We start from the raw sequence: 25237 nt of genomic DNA on the forward strand, positions 1-25237 counted from the left end.
CAATTCCATCAATTTAACAATACTAGTTACATTACCCAACTCAAGTTTTCCCCTAAAATTCAAACAATATTGAATCATGAAAGTTCAAACAATAGTATAATCCCCTCTGGGACTTTCTGACAGCAAAGCACCATAAGGTGAATCTTCCTGATCTTCCGGAGCCCGAAGTGCACCATGAACACACAGAATCACAATCCCAAAGCCAATTGAAACGACAACATTCGTCCAAATCTTAAAAACCAGAAGCGCAACGACAGTCACCAAACTCAGAAACCCTAACACGAACCTATCATCAACATCGAAGCCAAAAAGATCCAACGGCTCATTACGGGAGAAGTAGAGGTAAATCCAACCGGCGAATATGGTTAGGAACAACACGAGTGAAATTGGACGGAGAATTAGGGTGATTAATAGGATAAAGAGGATGATTAGCACGTAATTACCGGCGAAATAACGGAGGTTTTTGTTGATCCGATATGTTGCGTCGGAGAAGGAGATTGGGAGGCTGAGGGCAGCGGTATCGATGAATAACGGCCACGGTCGAACGGTGACGGCGGCAATTGGTCCAGCGTCCGGCGGAGGAGAAGACATCGGGAAGTTTGATCTTCTTTTTTTCCGGGTCGGAAAATTCGAAGCTGATTCGGTAAATGAGGAATATAAGGTGAAGTAATTGGGTTTATAGGTGGAACCGTGGAAGTGGGGAACCAAGATTTATAGTTTTTCTACTGCCTTTCAGTTGTACCCCAAATATATTGCTAAATATCGATTTGACCCAAACATTCATTTGCTTCATACCCATTGTGCTCCTATATAGTTTGACGGGTATTTGAGTCAGTTTGCATGCATCTCGACTAATTTCGTGGGTTACTTATTTTACGGTATACTTACTACCTTCCAGGCAGGGGCGGAACTACAGTAGTGGGTGCGGGTTCGAGCGAACCCAGTGACTTTTTTTGGAACCCTATATTTGTATTAAAATATTTACTAAATCTATATAAATATATACTGCCGAACCTAGTAACAAAAGGGGTCTTGGTTCAACGGTAAGGGTTATGGGTTTGTTGGAAAAGATGGGAGTTCGATTCTCACTGAAAATAATATTTTATTTTAAAATTTAGAACCCAGACACTTCAAATCTTAGCTCCGCCTCTGCTTCCAGGGTTACTTATTTCACGGTATACTTACTATCTTCCACTAGCAAATGTACTGAGTAATTCTTGCCTATCATTTTTGCCTTCATTGGAATTCAAACCCGAGAGCTCGTAATTCTTGACCCACTTCATTGATCAGTATGCCATATGCTTGAGGTTAATGTGTTCGCTACTATAGTGTACTCTACGAGGGTAATAAAATACATTTGTTAAAGGATTACATTTCTCATGAAACTATTTTGATTAAATCATTTGTTTCTAAAGTGTATGCTCTATCATTTTGCAAGACTTCATCATATATGTCTACTAAGTTTAATTTTAGAACAGTTACCACAATTTTGAAAGCCTTCTTGTTCTTGTAAAACGAAATCAAAGTACTTTATCCACTCATTTGCTATCTTTCAACTCTTTAACATGACGTTGAACAACTTGGTTAGTCATACAATAACAGGTGTATTAGTTCACTTAGGGAACGTTTGGTTGGGAAGCAAGTTATTAATTATGCCGCGATTAGTTATTCAGGGATTGTTATCCCACTCTCGCATAGGAATAAAAATAACACTAAATATACCATAATTTTATTCCAACCAAACGAAGGATAAACTCATCTCAAATTTAATCTAGAAATTAATTATCCCTTATCCCTCATACCAAACGAACCCTTAGGAGATGAGACTACTAATTGCCAAATGTCAATCACTAAGCTGCAAATAATAGGTATATTTGTAGCTTGAATTGACTAAGTGCAGAATTAATGGCATGCTCTCTTAAGAAAAGGATGGATAAGTAAATTAATGAACTAATCTCCAATTATTTGAACCAGAACATGGTGAAGTGACAAAGATAGAACCTGCAAAGTTGAATATCTATAGGCACAACCATGGGCGGATCTAGAATTTTTATAATATGGGTGTACCACTAAATAAAGGAGAAAAAATAAAGTATACTATGTGAATTGATCTCTTTAAAGCATGAGTGTCAGCAGATAATATTATATCAATTCTAAAAAATATGTACATAAAATATCTAATTAGACGGAAAGACTATGGGTTCACGTACCCCATAAAATGGGCTATAAATCCGCCCCTGGGCACAACGCGAATTAAGAAGAGTTTTCTTAAGCTAAAAGAAGCATAACTTGGGAGCCTGAATGCAATCTTTTGAATCAATCAGTTATTAGTCTCAACTCCCAAGTATATGCCATAACATTATCTAGCTTTCTGCAGTTTTATAACAACAACAACCCAGTATAATCCCACTAGTGGGGTCTGGGGAGGGTAATATGTACGCAGACCTTACCCCTACCCTGGGATAGAGAGGCTGTTTCCAATAGACCCTCGGCTCCCTCCCTCCAAGAACTATCCACCTTGCTCTTGGGGTGACTCGAACTCACAACGTCTTGGTTGGAAGTGGAGGGTGCTCACCACTAGAGCAACCCACTCTTGCAGTTTCATAATCATGCCCTATAATTTGATCAATATAGTAGTCTGAACTACTAAATAATATAAGGAGAAAAACAAACCAAAAATACAAAGAGATATAGAGAGTGACAGAGGCACTGTACAGTGTGCAAAATGTCAACAGCAGCGACGCTAAACAAAAAAAAAAAAAAAAAAACATATACAATATGTGCTCAGGATTCTCCAAACATTTTCTCCTGGATGATTTGCCCAAGTTTCGAGTACAGATCTCGCTGCTCCTCAAAGCTCAGGTTCATTATTATCTGTATCATATAGAGTTCTAAGTATATCAGCTCAAACAGAAATACTTCTACAAGAAATTTACCGGACTTCATGTAACTTGAGCCACGTACCTGATCCAAGACCATCTCAATTGACAAATTCTGAGGCGCCACAAAAGACTGATGATAGATATATGCGAAAACAGCCATCACCATCTGCATGATCATACACATAAGAAGACACTCACTAACTCGATAATTCAGATCGCAACAAGAAAGCACTACTAACAGGCCAGAGTAGGAGGAGAAGTGAAGGAGAAATCTATCGGTCTATGGAAATTCTAATCGTACTAACAAGGTATAGAGAGCCATATTTCATTTAGCTCACCTGACAATCCATTCTATCTGTGATGCCACCATGTCCAGGTATACTATCACCAAAATCCTACAGCACAGAGAGAGAGAGAGGGAGATTAGATGACTGCAACATATTAGTAACGATCCCACGAGGGTAACTAAAAACAAGACGAAGTAATAACTTTGAACCTTAATCTTGAAGGCTCTCTTAAAGCCGCTAGCGAAAAAGCCTCCAAAAGGCGCTATGATTGATGCAAACAAGCCAAGCCACAAGGCATGCCATTGCACAGGCAAAACAGAGATCTCTCTCCAAGGGAACTGCAATAGTAAGAATTAGTGAAGTTGTTATGCCAATGATGGATTAACTAAAAAAGGATTTAAATTGACTTCAGAAAGGTTAATAATAACACAAGCATAACGAAGAAGAGGCAAATAACTTGAAATCAACTTTTTTTCAAAAGGATGAATCACCGGATAATCTCATGTTGAGTGTTAGGACAATCGAAATGAACCACTTGCAGTTTTATCTCATGAACCGCATTATTCAACGCTCAATATTTTAAGAAATTTTAAATCATTATGGTTGACATAAAACTAATCTACAGACTAAAGGCAGTTTCACAAATATTATACTTAAAGTTCATATATAATGTTAGTTATCACACACAACATCAAATTAACTTACGCTAAACGATAACTTGTACCCACTTTTATATTCAAAGCATGTCCAAAAAATTTGACCACCAGTGAGGACGTTCGTTGTGGTCAAAATCGTCTAAACAAGTTTTTGCTTCTAAAAATATGACACAAGTATAATACTCATATACCTCAAAGGATTTTTTAAGTAACAATGTCACATGATTAACAATGTGCACACCACCAACCTTGTTTCAAGCCCCAAACTGATAAAATTTTAGATCGCAACCTCTTCTGGTTTTTCTGTTAGCCTCTTATTTTATCTTCTTCTTTTTTTACATTGTTACCGGCTTTCTAGATTGTTAGGAAATGATTAGAAGTTTCATGTCGCCAAAATAATTAGCCATCTGCTACACTCTATCAAAGAAATGAACTATCTGCAAAGCACCACTCACATTTTTCTCCTTTCCCTTTTTTTTGGGGGGGCAGGAATGCACCAACCACAATTAATTAAAGCTAGTTCGCCTCCAAGAAATCCACAATCAATTACTGGCATTCAGTTTGATATTCCTGTGTTCGATTCTATGATTTGCCAATGGTAGTAGTTTTATGGTCTTCCGGACATTTAATTTAATTTTCATACCCTTCCAGATGGAGTAGCAGTTAAAAAGTAAAACCATTAGATCCATTTTTATAATAAAAGAATCACACTTTTCAGGTTGCCAAAGGAATGGCCTAATGGTTGAGGCATGGGAGTAACAACATGAAGATACAAGGTTTTACCAAAGTCACTAGAATAGTAAATATGCAAGTAGTAACAAAGCAACCAAAAAAAAACTTGAAATGTCGAAGTTTTGACGGAATTTCACTCACCCATGCAGGAAACCACTCAGGTACAGTAAAATAATCTGGTTTAAACAGTAGACCAGGATCACAATCAAGCCACCCAGCTGATAAATCCTGCATTAAACAATTTGGAATTTTAAGGTTTCCAAAACAGAGGAGCAAATCTCTCAAGCCAATTTGGAGAGACGTTACCCTAAAACATTACCTTCCTAGGGCATGTTAGCCACCTGAAGCGACCAAATATATTGGCAAGCTGCAAATTAGCACATAACAGAAAGTAATTAGCAAATTATTGCAAAAGGCATACACCCTTCTCAAATCATTGTTTTGAAGACAAATCTTTAGTAGGTGCGGGAAAAACACGAGAAGGGGAGAGAGTACATAGATAATTTGATGACAACACAATACAAGACATACAATCCATATGTTATATTTATGAGAGACTAACTAAACACTAACACGTAACACTATTGCTAATATTGTAACTCATTCACACTAACACGACCCCTGAAGTCAAGGTGAGAAATCCAACTTGAGTTAGCTTATTCTAAACATAAAAAGCAAATAGCTGTCTGAATGGTTGCGGGAAAACTTGCCCGAAAATTCTTAAAAATGTTCTAATCACAAGAATTTCACAGGGAAGTTAGGTCATAAAAATCTCTGTGGAAAAGTTGTTGCCATAACAATAGCCGAAGGGGCAATATAGAGGCTGTCTCGCCAGAACTGTTACTGAAAAGAGACGCGGTGCCAGAACAATCATAATTAATTAATTCTAACATTACAACAACCATCACTTTACCTTCTAACATTTGTATAGATACATATTTTGCAGAACCTAGAACAAATTTGAGCACAAGAAGTAAGTAGCATATTGTAAAAGATAGCGTTTATCTTAATAAGCTGACATAACAACATGCGAATAGGACCAATGTGCACCGTCATCAATTCATAAATTCCAAACTAGAGACAAGTCCATGAAATTTTTTTTTCCTGAAATACACAACAACTTACCAGAAATGCGGAGATAATGGTTGATACTGATGCCCCAATAAAGCCCTCCCAAGTTTTCTTGGGGGACAACTTGATCAAAGGAGTTCTTCCAAAGAAGAATCCAAAAATATAAGCAGTTATATCATTGATGACAATGAGTGATGCTGGAAGAAGGAACCTGCATTATAATAAACCTTTGTTTGAAGTTCTATATCCATGTCCAATTTTGTTGATCTTGTCAAAATGGCCAAAACATGTGGTATAATGTGGCAGTTCCAAAAACATAAAAGAAGCCCTCTATCTTTCGACTAGACATATGCACGCTGAGGAAAGAAATTAAAACCTGAAGTTGGTCCAAATGATTACTTCCCAAAGAGAACAAAAACAATTAGAAGAAGCGGAGGGCAGGGTAGTCTTCAAAGAATAGTTTCAGCAGTAAAATAACATAAAACCGGCAAGTGAAAGACTACTGAAACAGAAAATCCATTCAAAATGGAAGAAATAGATTTAAGCGGTCTTACCAGAAAATTCCCTCGAAAATATTGGCTACAGTGAAAGAGGACTGAGTAAATACTACAATCAGAATCATATGAGTCCAAGCGTACTGGCCAAATTGATACTTGTACCTCTTCTTCTTCAATGTCAAAATGAACCACATAAAACCTGATTTCAAATGAGAGGGAAAACAGTAAAACTCAACCAGCGGAAAAGGTAGTAATCCAGCAGTCAGTATCACAAAGTCATTCATATTATGAAAAAATAAGGAACAGTATACAGAACAATTTGTGATTTGATATGCCTTGGGTGTTGTTAAATGGAAAAGTGATTGTCGACATTGCAACATTGAGTGAGTACTATAAAATAGCCCGTACAAACCTGTGATATACAAGAAATAACACGTGACCATGTGATACTTGATAAATCTGCTAACAAGCTTGTATAAAAATTTGTCTGATGTAACCGTGTTGACTAGCCTCTGGCTCAGGATGCGTCCGTATACAAACAGCATTGCTGTAAAGAAAAAGTGCCTGGAAAGAATAATATAATAAGCAAAAACAGAAAAGAGAACCTGTAAACACTAAGATACTGCATCAATCTTGTAATATAAATACCCAAGCTTCTCAAACTACATTCTGCAGATATATATCACTAGTGAAGGGACTCAACAGAGGCAACCGTGAGCTCAAGTGATGCAAAGGCAACAGTAGATTTGCTTATCTAGTTTCCATAGCCTGACAGCTTGGAGGTTTCAGTCTGTGTATCACAGGCCAACTAAAATAGTCCCAAGTCCACATATGAACCAGATTAGCTAAACCAATATCAAGTAATTTCGAGAATTCCCTCTTTGTTCAAAATATACCTAACCTAGACCAGATACGAGTTCATTTCCACTTGTACCGGGTCCATCACGTGCAAGTCTGCACTTTGGACCTCACCACAGCTGGAAGCATATAATGTGGGTGACTTACTATTCAAGATAGCCATTCCGCGTGCTTCACCAAAGTTAGGCTTCATGTGCTTCACCCCTAAGGGGTCGTTTTGTATGATGTATAAGGAAAATAACCATGGTATAACTTTATCCAATGTTTGGTTTATATTTTGAATCATGTATAACTAATCCTTGTATAACTAATACACCAATTGGTTTACTATTTTATACCACCAACAGCATGGAATAACTAATCTATGTATAACTTATACATGGATAAACACCAAAAGGACAAAATTATCCTTGCCTTTTTCCTAGAAGCCAATGAAGGCCAAGCATCCAAGGGTATAATTGTAAACTACAACAACAACAACAAACGCAGTGCAATCCCACAAGGGTATAATTGCAAACTCATTGCTATTTTATTCAAATAAATAAATAAATATTTTAAATGATATCTTCTATATCCACTGTTAGTGCAATGAATAGAACACCCGTCAAGAAATAGTCCATGTATTACTAATCCCTACATAACTAATCCATGCACTATAATCCATGTATAACTTCTCTTTGTACCAAATGATCGCAGTATAGGATGAGCTTGGCTCTGAACCTGGCTTTGGACATCCCATACTGACCACTTTGTACTCCGATTAAGATTTTCTTTTTCCAAGTGCTCTCATTGGGAAGCTGCTACTCAATTTTTGAATTTTTTGACCCGTTAAACACGTCTCCCCTCCCCCTCTATTTTGTAATAACCAATGTGGAAAAGAGAATTGGCCTACAGCTATTCATCATCTTCAAGGGTACGGTGTTATGTCATAGATGCCAGACTTCCCGACATTCTGGCTGCATAGTGAAAATCTCCGACAACAACTTAGCAATGTTGTTAATCAACCCAAATTGGAACCTCGAAAATCAATTCCACAACTTCTATTTCAAATCTTGCCGGGCTCCAGTTGTATATCCACCGAACACATATCTTTGCCCATCTTAGATGCAACCGATGTCTAGATGCAGCATCCAACTCCAACATCCACCAGAAGAGTCACCAGTTGCTCTAAAACTTCATCGAACCAAAGATGAAGAGGTAGTTCCTAAGAGTCTAATCCAGGTGTAGTAGGAGTTCATCTCTTCCCCTAATATCCTACAACGGGACGAGGAAATAGCTGTCACAGAAGAGGAGGGCATGGATATTTGACTTTGATGGCACAATTAATCAAAATGGGAACAGAGTAGAGGCAGAACCAGTTCACTGATAGCTTGTGTTCTCCCAAGTGGCATTCACACACCTTAATATTTTCCGCTTTTAGTCTTAACGAAATTCGAACAGAAGAACATTCTGTTCTTATCTGACACTTAAACTCCTACTGAAAAACTTTCATGTCTGTTAGGCTCGTTTCCTAATTTCCGAGCAAGCTGGAATATCTGATGTAACATCACCAAATACTCCATCGGGCACCTTCGAAAGAAGAATTCACTTGTTTTAGAGAATCCTCCTCGACATTTCTCCATCTTTGCCACTTTAGGATAGCTTTCAGATGCAGAGATTTTGTTGGAAGGAAGATCAGCCAGACGTATCCTTCTTCAAGAACTTTTGAACATCCAAATTCAAGAAAGCTGCATTAAGGAAAATTTGGGATGATAGTCACAATTCTCATTTTCCCTTCAGTCGCAACTATTCGAAGGGATCTATCGAACTTATTGAAGCTTTAGAATGAGCAGTACTTCTATAGCTGGTCTTATTTCCTCCACCTTCTGCATAACTCTCCTGTGGCCTCAAGTTCTCAGACTGACTATACTGTATTTCAAATAATTGACAGACTTCGCCAATTGACCTCCCAAACAATCCATATGATTCCTTTCTAGCTCAAGTAAGTTCCATTCTCCATTCTGAAATTTGTGTTTAGTTTCAATTCAATCACCTTTCACACCACTATCTACTAGTTTTAAATTATAGGACGATTAAGTTCACTACTAGAAATCCGGTAAAAACCGACCAAAAAAACCACCAACGTTGGTCGGTAATGGCCAATAACCGACCAAAACGCGACCATTTACGTGTGGATGGTATTTTAGGGGTCGGAAAGGCATACCGACCAAACTTGGTCGGAAATTACCGACCAACTTTGGTCGGTCAATTAAATTCAAAAAAAAAACATTGCAAAAAAAACCGACCAAAGTTGGTCCGTATTTTAATTATGTAATCAAAAGATTTACTATCTGGGAATCGAACCGGAGTTTGTACTGTGGCAGGATACTATTCTACCACTAGACCATTGGTGCATTGTGTTTTAAGACTGTCTTTTATTTGATTTATACTCTTTAATTGTATTTTCGCACGAAATTAACCGACCAAAGTTGGTCGGTTTTATTAAAAAGTAAAATTACCGACCAAAGTTGGTCGGTTTTTTAAAATGACCAGCCGATTGGTCAGTTTTTTTAATATTAATTTTTATTTATTTTAATTGAAAAACCGACCAAAGTTGGTCGGTTTCTTGAAAAATAAATTTCGCGGGACTCAAAAATAGTTTCCCGCACTTTTGCGCCAAAGAAAACCGACCAAAGTTGGTCGGTTTCGTAAAAAAAAATTAAAAACAAATATTTTGTAAAACCGACCAACTTTGGTCGGTTTTTTGGTCGGTTTTTTGACCGACCAAAGTTGGTCGGTCGACCTTGGTCGGTTTTTGCCGAATTTCTAGTAGTGGTTGAAACAGAACCTTTCGCGGCCTTCCCCGAACTTCACATCGACTTCTCAAAAAGTTCACTCTTTCCGTTAATTTAAGTTTCAAATATTCACCAACTAGCTATCATCCTACAATACAACATTGGTTCTCGGCCAACAATACATCTGAAGCACAAATCCATCAATATCTTGAATGGAGTTCTCGAGAAGACGGATAAAATTTGGCAAACTAGAAACAGCAGTATATATCTATAGGGGGAAGAGCCACTCTTAAATAGTGTTCCTGGTGCTCTTCAAACCAGCAGCATGTTCCTCTTTCAAGCATTGGTGTCAATCTTAACGTGTATTCACAAGATGAGAAGAGATATCCTATGGAATAGAGCAAACAGGGCAACTCTCGATGGCCGGGGAAAATGCTATCAGAAACAGGAAGAACGGGGGTCTTGGGATTAAGAACTTGAAGTCCCATAATGAAAGTCTTCTTTTAAAATGGTATTGGAGATTCAAAAAGGATGAGAACGTATGGGGAAGATTATTGGCTGAAAAGCTCACTTTGGGTAATCCTCGGCTCACCAAAGAATCAACCGAACCTCATGGAATTTGGAAGCATATGCATTCTTATGGAGGCAAATTCACTGAAAATTATGGTTTTCTACTTGGCAATGGCAGGAAATTTAGATTTTGAGAGGATGCTTGGTTGAGTCTCTCATCTCTCAAAGCACAGTTTTCATGATATCTATAGTATTTCTTCTCTTCACAACACCATGATAGCTTATTTTTCCACTTCACTAGGATTATCTTTTCTTCCAAAGGAACTTAAGTGATTAGGAAGTTAAAAGGACATGTGATTTGTTAACATTGATCAGCAACTTCGCTCTAGATCAACCGAAATCAGATTCCTTCATTTGAAGAGGACAGACAAACGGTCTTTTTTCTGTGAGATCTTGTTACATACTCTTGATTTCTCACGACAAGAGTGGTACTTTTCCATCACAGAATGACTCGCATAATGCCCCTCTGAAAGTCTCCTGTTTCTCTTGGCCAGCGGCTAGGGAGGCATGCCTCACCCAGAACAACCTCCAAAAGAGGCTTTCAGATTTGCAGTCAATGTCCTTTATATGAAAACCACTCTGAAGATGTTATTCGCCTTTTTCTTCAATGCAAACTCACTTTTCAGTAAAATACATGGCCTTTAGAAGAAGTCCAATGGCAAAAGAAAATTTATCAGGAAAGCAAAATACAAGAATGATATTGCTCACCAATTTAATAGCCTGAAACCAGGAAGTTGCTTGTCTTCATGCGCTTTTCTAAGTAGATTGAACAACTCTTTTGCCATAAAGATTTGTATTACTACTACCATGGCCCAAATATAAAGATGCCCCATGTAAATGATGAAAGCAAAACCACCAATCATCCAGAGCGTTGAATATAGACGGATCAACATTGACCTATACTTGCTCCGATCGTCAACAAGCAAATGGGCTCCATTTGCTTTGGTAACCTCCTGAGGATCCTGAAATTTCAGGAAGAGGGAGAAAAAGAACTTCAGCAACAACTTCAGACACGTAGCATCTACAAGATTCCGAAAACCAAAATCTAGCATTTTCTAGTCGCAGAATTGAATAAGCAATAAATAATAGGAGTACTACTTATCCAAAAAAATAAGGAATCCCCCCTTTCCATTTTATATGACAAGACATTCCAAATTGTTTCACACCATCATACTGATAATGTTATTCTGCCGTCGATACCACTTTCACAATCTTCAAGAGTTGAAACATATTTAATTATTCAAATTTTAAATGTTAATGTGATGTTTTCCTATCAAACAACTTTTTTTTTATGACCGAGAAATCTGTCTGGAGCTGACCCTTTGGTCCGAGCCTACGAAACTCGGGAATGATGGACCTGCCCCTCTACCTGTCTCCACTTAAATACCTGAGTTAGTTCCCTTACTGCGGGGCTCGAACCTGACTATCAAACAAATTTTGAACCGCTACTTCATTAATTTTTTTCACTACCACTAATACAATACAAAAATCAAATTAACATCTTAAACTGTATATTCAGTCCATACCACTGCTTTTGTCAAAAGGCACATTAACTCTCAATGTCATTCCGTTATTCATCTACACTCTTTCATTCTTAAATTTAAGCGATTAAAACCGACTAAGAGCAACCAGAAAAAAAAATAGAAATGCATCCAGTCACTAAAAACACTGAAACAAAAGGAAAGTCACCTCATTTGATCCTCTGCGACGACGTAGTCGTGGTGTTCCTGGGGCACCCGAATTACTATCCTTTTGCATTACTTCAATATCAAATCTTTACTCCACTACTAATGCATGAATACTTACAGCCACCTAGAAAATTTCAAAAATAAATAATAAGAAGCTAATGTAGCTAGAAATAGCCAAAATCATGGAATTTAACAGAGAATATTACTATTCATATAGATTTATGATACACATAAAACTCAAAGATACAAATACATACAACATAATTTCAGTAACACCATTTCAGTAAGCATTGCCATCTTATGAAAACTGAAAAGTTCAAACCTTTATAAACCCCACATAATAAACTCAACTAAAAATTGCAATAACTCATAACCCTAATCAAGAAAAGTGGGGGAAAAAACTCAAACATAACAAAAAAATTGTATCTTGATTAAAAAAAGCTAACAATTTAGACAGTTTCAATCAAGAAATAACAACAAAATACTATTTTGCTAAAAGAGTCTTCTTCAATAAACGAAACAAACTTAACTTCTTTCAAATAAATAAGTTCAAAAATCATAAACAGACAGTGGAAAAAATAGCACAGCCAATTAAAATTTAAACATAATGAGAAATTAAAGAGAATATACCTGTGTTTGTGGGAGCAAAAATATGAAGTTTCTGAGTTATGGCTTTGTTTTTTGGTTAAATTTGGAGGGTAAATTTTTTGGAGTTATAACAGGAGAACTGAAATTTAGATTTTCGATAATTATAGAACAAGCTCTTGAATTTTCCTGATTATATGGGGCTTATAAAAACTATACTCCGTACTTAACAATAATTAAAAGATAAATAAATACCAAAAATATAAGTCCAAGAGTAGTGGCATCACTGTCTTTATTCTCATGCGTTCGATAAAAACAAAAAAGAAATTTAAAAAGCTTATGGTATTATATTGCACTCTTTGGCTTTTGTTTGCCAAAAGATATTCCTTAATAGAAACATAAACTATTTTTATTTCCTTTAAAAAAAAAAAGGGTCAAGGAACTGAAGAGTTTATTTATGTAAAATTTATGTAATTTCAAGCTAAATTTCAGATTTTCAGGAATACCCAATAGTTAAATCAAGAATATGCCTAAATCTAGAATATCTAAGTTAATTAATAGTAAATGTGTGATTAAGTATTAATGAGTCATTTGTTTAATATGCCAAAATTAATAATAGAAGCATCAGGGGGCAGAAATGTCAACATAAATACATAATATCTATCTGGAGCAATGAGTTAATGATAAACACTTGTCACTTTAGGAGCTTTTGGTTGCTAAAATTTCCAGCTAAACCAAATAACCAATAATAGAGGGATGTGCATTTTTATTTTATTTTTTTGGCATTCTATTTCTTTCCCTATCCTCTCTTTTCTATTTCCTTCTTATTTGTATTCATTACTTTCTCTTGTTTTTTTTCCCATCTTTTTTGGTTCCTTTCTTTTTTAGTGGTTTGTCATAGAAAAATGCCTTTAAAGCTTCTTCTAAAAGCTTCATTTTGAAAAGCTTTTACAGCTTGTTTGGATGGTTGTTACATATTGTGTTGTATCGTATTGTTACTTTAAATATAATGTTTGTTTTGATTGTTACTTAGATTTTATTGTATCGTATCGTTAAATCTATCGTTACGTAATGACTAAAAGTATCACTTTATGGAACGACGGATTTGGTGTGGCGGCATCGTTATCTTGCTTTTTCCTCTCATTTTGTCATTCTTTATTATTAAATAATCATATTTATCTTTTATCATACTTTTTTATATAATAATTCTACTACGTATCCTATTTTTCCTTAGTAGTATTGCAATTTTATTCTTCATATTATTGGTGTGTGACATCATGAAACAATGGCAAACAATACAAGCTATCCAAACATTGTATTTATTAAATAATACAATACAGTACAATATAGATTATGAAACGATATGTAACACCAATCCAAACAAGTTGTTAGAATAAGGTTATTAGCTCTTTTAGATGGCAATGGCATCTACCTTTCTCCATGGCAAAGAAAAGCATAAATTTCATAGTTGAAGTAGTCCACTAAATATGACTAAAATAGCACTAAAAGAAGAGGGAAAGCTCAGTTTTCAGTTATTTTACTCCAAATGCATTAGATGTTTTCACTTGATAATATTATCAACTTTTAAGACTTCACATTGTCAATGATTCCTTTATGCTTTTTAAAGGCTATGCTCTGCCATAAACACAAGTTTAGAATCTTGTAAAGGAAAGGAAAACAAAAGATGCTGGTGTGGCACTTCACATGCAAAAATATATATATATATATATATATATATATATATATATATATATATATATATATATATATATATATTAATAATTCATTAAGTTACAGCCAAAAATAGAAAATAATATGCTTCTAAGAGACATAAATACTTCCAAGATATCATTCTTTTGTTATGGTATCTCAGCCATTTTCATTTTTCCAACACATTCTCACCAAAAGCTGTAACTCTACCATTTACAATTATAATCTCACTGATAACTCATTCACCTCTAATAAGTAAATCAAACTATACAAAGTTTCCTCGTTTTCCTATTTTGATGTGGTAAGAGAAACTACTCTAACAATGCACTTTTCTCTTTTCCTTTACTATAAAGAAATTTACAGCTCTAAACCATCTAATCCATTCAGTGAAATTGGCCCAAGGCAATCACCTTCTATGCTTGCAAGAATGTTGAAATCCCTAGCAACAGCTCCATTGTTCCATCTCACAGCAAACACAACAAATCGGACAGCCACTTCGTTTTCAATCCTCGAGTGATCATCACATAAGAAGAATGGTTTCTCACCCGAAACATAGTTGTAATTTGGCATCTTTCGAACACTGAGATAAACAAACTTCATAGGTCCGCATTTCAGAAAGACTCCGTTGCTGACAACCTTGATAACAATACCAACCAAGACTTCCCCAGTTTTTGGTAAGAAGGAATGAAAACAGAAGGTTACTGGGAAAATGATGTACTCTGATAACTCCAACTTTCCATTGCCTATTTTTTCTTGGTACATCTTTCCATTGCCTATGCTCTTCACTTTTGTTATTCTGAGAAAGTATCCGCAATCTTCTGTAACTCTCGCACAAGCGAGGTGGTCCAAAAGATGCTTGATGACAACACTTCCCGGGACTTGTCCACTTTCTTTTATATCTTTCATCGGAACTACCACATAGAAGAGAATTTCGAGGTCGCACAGCATTGAGTCCCTACATTTCAAACACAAAATAAGATAACTAGGACAGAGAACAATGCTACAATAAATCAGCCACATTCCCTTGCCATTTCCCCTTTTTATTCTGCTGTAAGCATTTTGTGGGCGCACCAAACAGAATCATAATGTACAATGATGTAAATGGCCAGAGGCACAGGGAAGAGATCATGCCGCCTAGAGCAAAATGAGTCGCAACAAAGATTAAGTAAAGTTTATCGATATCTGTAAGCCCGAATCAATAAGTGCACCACACCTGGCTATTAAAATTTAAAAATAATATAAAGAATGACAAAATGCAGATATACAACAGCTAATAGACAGAAGGGAAATGCAAGACCAACAGATAGAGTTGTCTACTGCATAACCAATGCCTTAATCATGTAATCTGAATAATCAACAAGTACCTAAGTTGACACCCTAGTTAACTAATACTATGAGAACAACTATTATTAAAATGAAACAAAACAGCTATAGAGGAAAACAAGCAAATTGATAGGATAATTTGGCGTGTGGAAAGTAGAAGGAGCAGCCTTAAGGCCATCTACCATTCACAACAAGATTGGCATCTACCTTGGGGTAGGGAGTGAGTGGTAACCCTATGTAGAAAAAAACACATTTAGGAGATATAGTCATATAGAACTGTAAATTGCAAATAGGGGTGGCAAATTGCAAATAGGGGTGGCAAGCGGCCGGGGCAGGCTGGATATGGGCGGGTCGAAAACGGGTAACACAAAAATGGACAAAATAATCCGATCCGACCCATATTTAATACGGATAAAAAACGGGTTAACTGGCGGATATTATGGATATTATCCATGACTTCTTGAATATGATAACTTTTGGAAGAATTCCTAGTCTCCCAAACTTGAGCAACCTCCAATTTGAGACTTTACAAATGTAAAAATTAAACCCATTGGTTATCCATTTTCTAAGTGGATAATATGATTCTTATCCATATTTGACCCGTTTTTAAATAGTTCATTATCCAACCCACTTTTTAATGGATAATATGGGTGGATAAGTATTTTCTTTTAACCATTTTACCACCACTAATAGCAAATAAGATAGAGGAAATATCTAACTGTCGAATAAGAATCTTGCATGATAGACACGACATTCATCCAACCAGCATGCTCAAGAGAGCGTTCAAACAGGAGCTTACTTGAAGACAATGGGAGTCTGCTCAATAGAGATTGGGAATGTAAAATACAGCATGGTTGGAGCTAAGCAAATTGAGCAGCAGCGGCCTGGATAAATTAGCTAGCGAGTCAAGCAGAAAATTCGGTTTCTACCTCAAGGGATCTTTCGGAATTCCTAAAGTCTTTAGTGTAACTATTACCAGATTCTAGGTCTTTTGGACATCACAAGCTAACTAAAATAAAGAAAAAATGCTACCACTGGTTTCATGTTTCACCAACATATAAAATGGCCAAAAATGATTGTTCTGCCCTATCACTTCTTAGTTTTAAATTCTTGAGAACGCTAACTTGGAGAAAAAATTCAAGAAAGTTCAGATCTTCACTAACATACGAAGTAGTTACATACTTTTTTTATAAGGAAAGTATTTATATACTTTCTTTGTATTCATTTGATTTAAAATTTTCTTGCCTCCTCCAACAGTTTTATGAGAAGGTTGGAAGCTTTTGGGACAATAAGACCGAAATTTTTAAAAGTTGAGACATATCTGAATCTGATACAGTTTATGTCATTTAAGCAACATCAAACTATATCTTGAGAGATCAAATTCATCTACTTCAGCTCTTACAATTATAAGAAAGGGCACAATTAAACAGAAAAAGAAAAGTAGCTGACATGATATCCATCATTAAGCATTACATCTCTTAGCAAATACTCATCCAAATTAAGAAGAAAAGAGAACGCAATAAAGGACTGTGCTTTATTTCCTCTTATGATTTTATTTTCCTTTCTATTTTAAGGTATCATTACAGAGTTTCAGTGTAACAAGATACTTGTTCCTACAACCTATCCATAAGAACTAAAAGAAAAATCAAAATCAGTCTATTTCGAGATTTGGCCAACTTTGGATGAAACCTGATAAAACTTCTCTGGTGACACTGAATAGGATTGCAAATAATTCTAGCCTGGCAAATTTCCCCGACTCTCTATAGTCTTATATCTTTTCCTTATCGAAGCTTCTTAATGAAGCCCGCCATGAACTATGTAGATTCAAGCTATAATTCTCACTCAACGAGACCCACATTCTACATAATGAATTTCTACTTTTTTTAAAGAAAAAGACAAATGCACTTAATAATCTGAGCAGTGGCGAAGCTAGAAAATTCAATAAGGGTGTTCAATTTGAACACCTTTGCCAGTAGGCTATGCAAGGGTGTTCGAAGTCTATTTTTAATCAATAACAAGTAATATTTTACCTTATACGTAGTATAATTTTTCGGCGAGTTGACCACTTATGGATTTAGAATTCTAGCCTCTTTTAAGTTATTGAATTATAGCCCCTTTATACATATTAAATGTATTTCTTAAGAGAAATACAGAATTTAGACCAAAGTTACTGGGTTCGACCGAACTCGTATTTTGGTCTCTAGCTCCGCCCTGATGACATGTGTCTAGCACAATCCCGTAAGGTACTACATTTGCCATTGAATCAAAGCCCAAGAGGCATACATCCATAGAAAATTCTCATGACAAAAAGAGTACAACAGCCACATAAATGGACGTAATTCACGACTCACCCATTAAAACCTTCTAAAGAGAAGCAAAACCCAGAGTTGCAAAAGCACATCATTTCAAATGGAAGGAAAAAAAAAAAAACATCATGTAAAAGCGACAAAAAAAATAAACAAAAACTACCAAAAATGATGTTATGTAAAATGACCCTACAAAAGTCAACTATTTTATTTGTTTTACTGATCTCCGGCAATAACATTTGTAAATGGACAACGAAATCAAATCTCTAAAAAATTACAGAAATGGAATCACTGAAAACCAAAGATTAGTAAATGAATTCTTACCCAGAAAGAAGAAAACTTTGCAGTTGCTTTTTTGGGAGCTTTACGAAGAAGAACTATTGAAACAATTATGGAAATGAAAGGGAAGTATAGAGATGAAGAGTTGGTTATAGCAACTGTTGGGGTTGGGAATTGGGACGATTCGCTTACCGGGTACGACCAATTTTTCTGCCACTTCCCCAAAGTTGCAAACTTTGTAACCTCTTTCTATTTTCAAATATCATGTTTTTTGGGAGCCAAAAGCACTTTTTTAGAAATATAAATTTTTTCCATATTTAAGCAATAAGCTTTTTGGAACAGTTTTTCTGTTGTAATGTGGGCCCCTTTTGGTCATAGATTTTGTTTTAAAAAAATCTAAATTTTTTTGGGCTAATACATGTTTGTTTATAGATTTTATTCATATTTTGGCAAAATTTCAAATTTCAAAACCAGCTCAAGAACTATTTTTGGCCTAAAATATTACCGTTTGATTTTTTAAAAATCTTTCAAAAGTTACCGTAAACTTTTGTATTTTATAAAAAGATCCAATTTTTGTTAACATGACCCAACTAATCCATATCTACTCATTTTTTCATCATTAAACTCACGCGGCTTTGCCCTTCTCTATAAACAGAAGAAAACATTCGCCAAAATTATTGTGCCAATCTGTGGCAATCCACGACAAAGATAAAATTTGAAGGTAATTTACTAAAATCTGCTGATATTTGTATAATTTTTCTTCAAATTTGTTTCGCTTGTTTTGTGAATTTTGTTAGGATTTGTTTAACTTGTTTTGTATGAATTTTCTTTAGAGTTGTTGGATTTTTTTGATAGTTTTTAAAACTTATGGGTATAAGTCACATTTCACGTTTTTTCAAAAAAATATATATATGTTTTGAAAAATTATGTCCAAACATATTTTCATCTTCAAACCAAACTCCACCCAAATCAGATTTCTTAAAATAAATTTGGGAATCCCTGGCCAAACGCTAGCATAGTTTCTCACATATATGAAAGTAGGAAGTTAAACTTTTTAGGACAAAAATAACATTATTTATAATACCTTCTCCGTTCCAATTTATGTGATGTACTTTTTTTAGTGTGTCACGAATTATATATATTTTTTATTTAATAATATTCTAACTTTAAATATTTTTTACTTTATTATTAATGAGTAACTTATAAAACATAGAATATATGATTTATTTTAGACAATAAATTTAAAAATAATAATTTTTGACGGAGGGAATAATAGAAGTAGCTTTGTGTTGTAAGGCAAAAAAAAATCAAATTTTAGCTTCATCCCGTGAGTATATAAAATACAAAAATATCATTATTTATATTTATTTATAAAAATGCTCCTTATTGATTCAAAAGGGAAATCAAACCATTAACAATTATCTCATTCTCCTCCTTTTCTCCCCAACTCTTTTGTTCCGTAGATATCAAATAGAAGATGACACATTTTGATTAAATAAAGTTGAAAAGAATTATTCAAACCCTAAATAATAAATAATTAAGATCATTTTTAATATAAAATTAATTATAAAGTAAATCTATATATGTCATATCGTAATTAGACACTTAGAAACACTTTTAAAATAATATCGCAAAAGGGTCAGATTACCACTCTACTATGTGAAAAGGATCAAGTTTGCGCCTCATTATCTTTTTCATCTAAAATAACCCTGTTGTTTTAAAATTGAGTCAAATATACTCCTCCTCTGTTAAGATTATCCAAGATGGACTAAAATATACTCCTCCTCTGTTAAGATTATCCAAGATGGACTACCAATCCCACATGGCACAGACATTTTGGCCACGCGGCATGCCACCTCATTGCCCCAACCTATATTATCCCTCCCTTCTATCGGAAACAGCCTCTCTACCCCAGGGTAGGGGTAAGGTTTGGGTACACACTACCCTCCCCAGACCCCACTAGTGAGATTATACTGAATTGTTGTTGTAACCACAAGGCAAGAAACCAAATTTTCATACAACTCATAGTACTATTGTCAATCAAGATTGCATTTTTAAGACAAGCCCACCAAAAAGATCAAATTTTGTAATAATAGCACCGGCTAGCCGGTTTTTGGACTGGTAATTGAAAAATAACCAGCGTTTGCAAAGTCATTGAAAAATAGTCATTCTTTTGCTGCAACACGGAAAGTTCCAGCATAATATACTGGAGATTGGTCACCTGCGTATGAACTTCCAGCATATTATGCTGGAACTCCAGCACACGGAAAGTTCCAGCATAATATACTGGAGATTGGAGCACATGTGTATGAACTTACACCATATTATGTAGGACTAGTATATTATGCTGGAACTCCAATATATTATACTGGAAGTTCACATGTAAAAAATTCGAACTCCAATATATTATACTGGAATATTTTCCGAATTTTGAACAATGTTTTCGTTCAGATTTATCTTTACATGAAAAGTGGCTAAATTTCGATTACTTTTGAAACTATGGCTATTTTTCAAGTAAATCGGCCTATTTTTTACTTTCACCCTCAAATTTTGTGCTGAAAACAAGTCCAAAACATGGAATTTGTCTACTAAAGCTAGTGCTTCTAGCTTGTGTAGTTCTTGGTTAGGTAAATAGTATGAAATCCATAATGAAACTAAGCTAAAAATGCCCCCAAGTTGTGCTTAGTTATATGAATAATGGGGATACATCTGGTTCTTATTTTGAAGAAAGTAGTAGTGGTGGTAGTAGTACAATGGACAGAATTGTTGAGAAACTAAGGAAATTTGGGTATCTCAGCCATTTTCATTTCTTCAGTACATTCTTAGCAAAGCTGTAACACTGCCATTTAAAGTTATAATATCACTGATAACTCATCACATCCAATAAAACCTATACAAGGTTTCCTGTTTTCCTATTTTGATTTGGTAAGAGAAACCACTCCAACACTGCACTTTTCTTCTCCTTAACTACAAAGATTTTACAGCTCTACACCATCTAATCCATTCAATGAAATTGGCCCAAGGCAATCACCTGTTATGCTTGCAAGAACGTAGAAATCCCTACGATTATCATTCCATCTCACAGCAAACACCACAAATCGGACAGCCACTTCGTTTTCAATCCTCGAGTGATCATCACATAAGAAGAATGGGTTTTCACCCGAAACATAATTGTAATTTGGCATCTTTCGAACAGTGAGATAAACAAACTGCATAGGTCCACATTTCAGAATGACTCCATGGCTGAAAACTTTGTAGACAATACCGACCAAGACTTCCCCAGTTTTTGGTAAGAAGGAGCGAACACAGAAGGTTACTGGGAAAACGATGTATTTTATTGAGTACGTCAACTTTCCACTGTCTATTGTTTTTTGGTACATCTTTCCATTGCCTATGCTCTTCACTTTTGTTATTCTGAGAAAATATCCGCAATCTTCTGTAACCCTCACACGAGTGATGTAGTACAAAAGATGCTTGATGACAACACTTCCAGGGACTTCTCCACTTTCTTTTATATCTATATTAGGAACTAGAATATTGAAGAGAAGTTCAAAGTCGCACAGCATTGAGTCCCTACAGTTCAAATACGAAATAAGATAACTAAGACAGAGAACAATGCTACAATAAATCAGCCACATCGTCTTGCCGTTTTCCATTTTTTATTCTCCATTAAACATTATTTTTGCTCCCATACCCCAGGTGCGGGCGCACTAAACAGGATCATATTGTAACGATATAAATCACCACAGGCACGGGGAAGATCATGCCACAACTGAGTAGTAGGCTCTCTCAGAGACAAGTCAAATTTATCAACAATTATTAAAACGACTCTACTGGTGATAAAACAACAAGCATAATTATTATCCAAAAAGACACATCAACAAAACAACTATAAAGGAAACAAGCAATGGTACAATAGTTTGGTATGTGGAACGTAGAAGGAGCAGCCTTAAGACTGTCCACCATTGACAACAAGATTGGCATCTAACCCGAGGAAGAGAGTGGGTGGTAATGCAATGTAGAAAAAACACATTTAAGAGACATAGGACTGTAAATTGCAGTACAGAGATATAAATAAGACATAGGAACTAATCTTAACTGTTGAAAGAATCTTGCATGATTGGGAGACCATTCATCCAACCAGCATACTCAAGAGAGGCTTCGAGACAGTGGAAGTCTGCTCAATAGAGACTGGGAATGTAAAATACAGCGTGGTTGGACACAGGCAAACAGAGCAGCAGTCGGCCTGCCAAACTTGGCTCACGAGAGTCGAGCAGGAAATTCTGCTTGTACCTCAGTGGCTCAGTCACCGAGAGAACTTTTGGAGCTTTTAAAATAGGCCAGAGTTCTTCAGTTCAACTATGACCAGATTCTAGGTCTTTGGACCTCACAGCTAACCAGAATAAAGAAAAAACGCAACCGCTGGTTTCATGCCTCAGCCTCACCAACATGTACAGTGGCCAACCTTCTCAGTTCTTAATTCTTGAGAAAGCTAATTTGGAAATTTTTCAAGAAAGTCAACATCCCTACCAGTGTTATCAAAGGCGAAAAGGGCAAAACGCTTTAAGATTTGTTGGGGCTTTAAGCATAAATAAAGTGTGGCTTTTATTCAAGAAAAGCGCAAATGGAAAAAAAATTCAAATATGTATGTGTAGTTCGGGACTAATAATTATAAGTATGAATAACAAATATATGGATAAAGAAATTGAAAAAAGACGTATAATAAGTGAAATATCAATTGTTTCGTATAGTCTTTTCAGAATTACGCTCATTGAAGGAAAAGTATCCTTAGAGCCTTGATGACGACACTGAAGCGCCCCTTAAGCAACGCGAAGTGCTCAACATGTTTTGCGCCTCATTTCAGGGCAAGCACGCCTTAAGCGCGCCTTTGACAACACTGATCTCCACTAATAAAAGTATTTAATACTTTGTATGTATTCAGTTGGTAAGAACTTTCATCCCACCTCCCATGGTTTTAAAAGAAGGATAGAAACATTAGCGACGATGAGGTCGGAAATTATAGAAGTTGAGACATATATCTAAATATATGATATGCCTTTGCAAGCTGCAAAATCAAAATATACCTTGAGATACCAACTTCTTCATTTACTTCAGTTTTCATAGTTACAAGAGAGGACAAAATTAAATACGAAAACTAAGCAGCTGACATGATATCCATCATCAAGCATTATATCTTGGCCAGCTCAAGAAAATCTCTTGCACAACTTAGCAAATAACAGTCCAAATTAAGAAGATAAGAAAAGGCAGATGAAGAACTATGTTGTACTTCATCTTTTTATTTTCGTCTTCCTTTTTAAATTGGATACTTCAATTTAGTGTAATATGATGACGGGGAGAGAGAAAATAGTGGTTGGAGGAAAACGAAAGAGTAAAAACAATTTCTCAATAGTACCCTACTACTATGGAAAGAGGCATGGGCATTCAGAGCACAAAACAATCAATATAAACAAAAAAAGAAAGTAATACAAAAGGAACAACAACAACAACCCAGTATAATCCCACTAGTGGGGTCTGGGGAGGGTAGTGTGTACGCAGACCTTACCCCTACCCTGGGGTAGAGAGGCTGTTTCCGATAGACCCTCGGCTCCCTCCCTCCAAGAACTCCCCACCTTACTCTTGGGGTGACTCGAACTCACAACCTCTTGGTTAGAAGTGGAGGGTGCTCACCACTAGAGAAATTGGATGTGACTTTGAGACCTCATTCATTAACAAAAACTACAATGTTTTTGTTACAAACCAATAAAAAAACTGGTTCAACTTTTGATTATCAATATTTCTATGTTATTGAGCAGAGTTTAGCTAAGCTTATATCAGTCTAGCTTGAGCACAATTTGAAGTCGTTTAGTATTCTAGTCAAGATCAGTCATGCTAACTCGACTCAACTTAACATGATTACGCATCAACCCACATGATTATTGTGGTCCACAAGATACTGTAGCGACAAAATAGAAATAGTCTTAATATTCTTTTGGAAAGGTAGGCTGATTCATAATATTGCTACCGGTTGTGAACTATATTCCACTATATTGAAAATCTAATGTTAAATAGAAGGTGGAAAGACACTTTAAAAAAAGACATGCATTGTAGTCTTCGGCATTGAACCCGTATCGATTACATATAACACCATCTTATACTCCTAAAAACTTTTGATGAGTACTAATATCATTTCTTTTTCCCTGTTTTTCTGAGTTTAAAAGTTGATTTAATGAGGTCATCAAGAACATAAAATGTAACATCGTCTATTTGATTTCTTTCTTTATTTCAATCAGTACCTTGTTTGCATGTTGTAATTCATATATTTCTTATTGATCTCTGGTAAAATTGGAGAGAAGACACATTCTGCATAATAAGCCTGCCGTTTTGTTTTGTATCCTTTGCTCCCTCTAAAATACTTTGACAACAGAAGCACAGCACATAAATGCAAAGTTAGAATACAATTAGAAACATGTGGAGACTTGGCATCCCTGGTGCTCCTAAGCAGGCTAATTGGTTGGTAAGGAAGAATTTTGAATGCCATCTTGGGATTTCTATTTGTAGCCACTGTCTATCATATCTGGTTAGAAAGAAAAAGCCGTAGATTCAGCAAAGTCCTACAGTTACATATAGTGGGGCAAAAACATTGTAAATGGATGAGCTGTTTAGATAGGCTTAGCTGTTTTCCTTGTTTGTAGGTTTGGTTCTGTTTTGTTTAGCAGACCAACTTACGATACTTTTCTGTTGGTTATTTGAGGATCTAGCTCTAGAGTCTGATAAGCTGGTATGGATATATTGACACTTCCGTTAAATAAAAAATTTCATTTGACCAAAAAAATAGAACATATTAGTAACACTCCTACAGTCACAAACTACATTAGAGGCGAAATTAGGATTTGAACCTTATGGGTTCGAGATTATAATCTTTTTAAGTTATTGGGTTCTAAATTAATGATTTGTACATACTACCCCCGTTCCAGTTTATGTGAACATATTTCTTTTTTGGTCTGTTCCAAAAAGAATGA

General features: G+C 35.6%; 3 protein-coding genes and 1 long non-coding RNA gene across 4 annotated transcripts; all 4 read right to left on the minus strand.

Moving 5' to 3' along the window:
* Positions 1-84: 84 nt before the first annotated feature.
* Positions 85-591, minus strand: LOC138898404 (PRA1 family protein D-like). The gene has a single exon (XM_070184467.1). It carries the CDS (start codon positions 589-591, stop codon positions 85-87), a length of 507 nt encoding a protein of 168 aa, XP_070040568.1.
* Positions 592-2634: 2043 nt separating this feature from the next.
* LOC104107763 (phosphatidate cytidylyltransferase 1-like) lies at positions 2635-12860 on the minus strand. Its single transcript, XM_009616647.4, has 12 exons — positions 12646-12860; positions 12017-12139; positions 11036-11289; positions 6538-6689; positions 6183-6324; positions 5683-5839; positions 4877-4924; positions 4699-4785; positions 3379-3507; positions 3221-3277; positions 2965-3048; positions 2635-2874 (listed from the first exon to the last, which is right to left on the minus strand). Exons 2-12 carry the CDS (start codon positions 12083-12085, stop codon positions 2785-2787), a joined length of 1269 nt encoding a protein of 422 aa, XP_009614942.1. The 5' UTR covers positions 12086-12139; positions 12646-12860; the 3' UTR covers positions 2635-2784.
* Positions 12861-14347: 1487 nt separating this feature from the next.
* On the minus strand, positions 14348-18486 carry LOC104107762 (uncharacterized). The gene is made up of 2 exons (XR_011411171.1): positions 18264-18486; positions 14348-15265 (listed from the first exon to the last, which is right to left on the minus strand). It is a non-coding gene; the product is annotated as an uncharacterized lncRNA (long non-coding RNA).
* A 2710-nt stretch (positions 18487-21196) lies between these two features.
* Positions 21197-21874, minus strand: LOC138891449 (DNA-directed RNA polymerase V subunit 7-like). Its single transcript, XM_070184468.1, has one exon. The coding sequence runs from the start codon at positions 21872-21874 to the stop codon at positions 21197-21199; it is 678 nt and encodes a 225-aa protein (XP_070040569.1).
* Between the last annotated feature and the right edge of the window lie 3363 nt (positions 21875-25237).

Source organism: Nicotiana tomentosiformis, chromosome 9 (assembly GCF_000390325.3).
Source record: "Nicotiana tomentosiformis chromosome 9, ASM39032v3, whole genome shotgun sequence".
NCBI classification, from domain to species: Eukaryota; Viridiplantae; Streptophyta; class Magnoliopsida; order Solanales; family Solanaceae; genus Nicotiana; species Nicotiana tomentosiformis.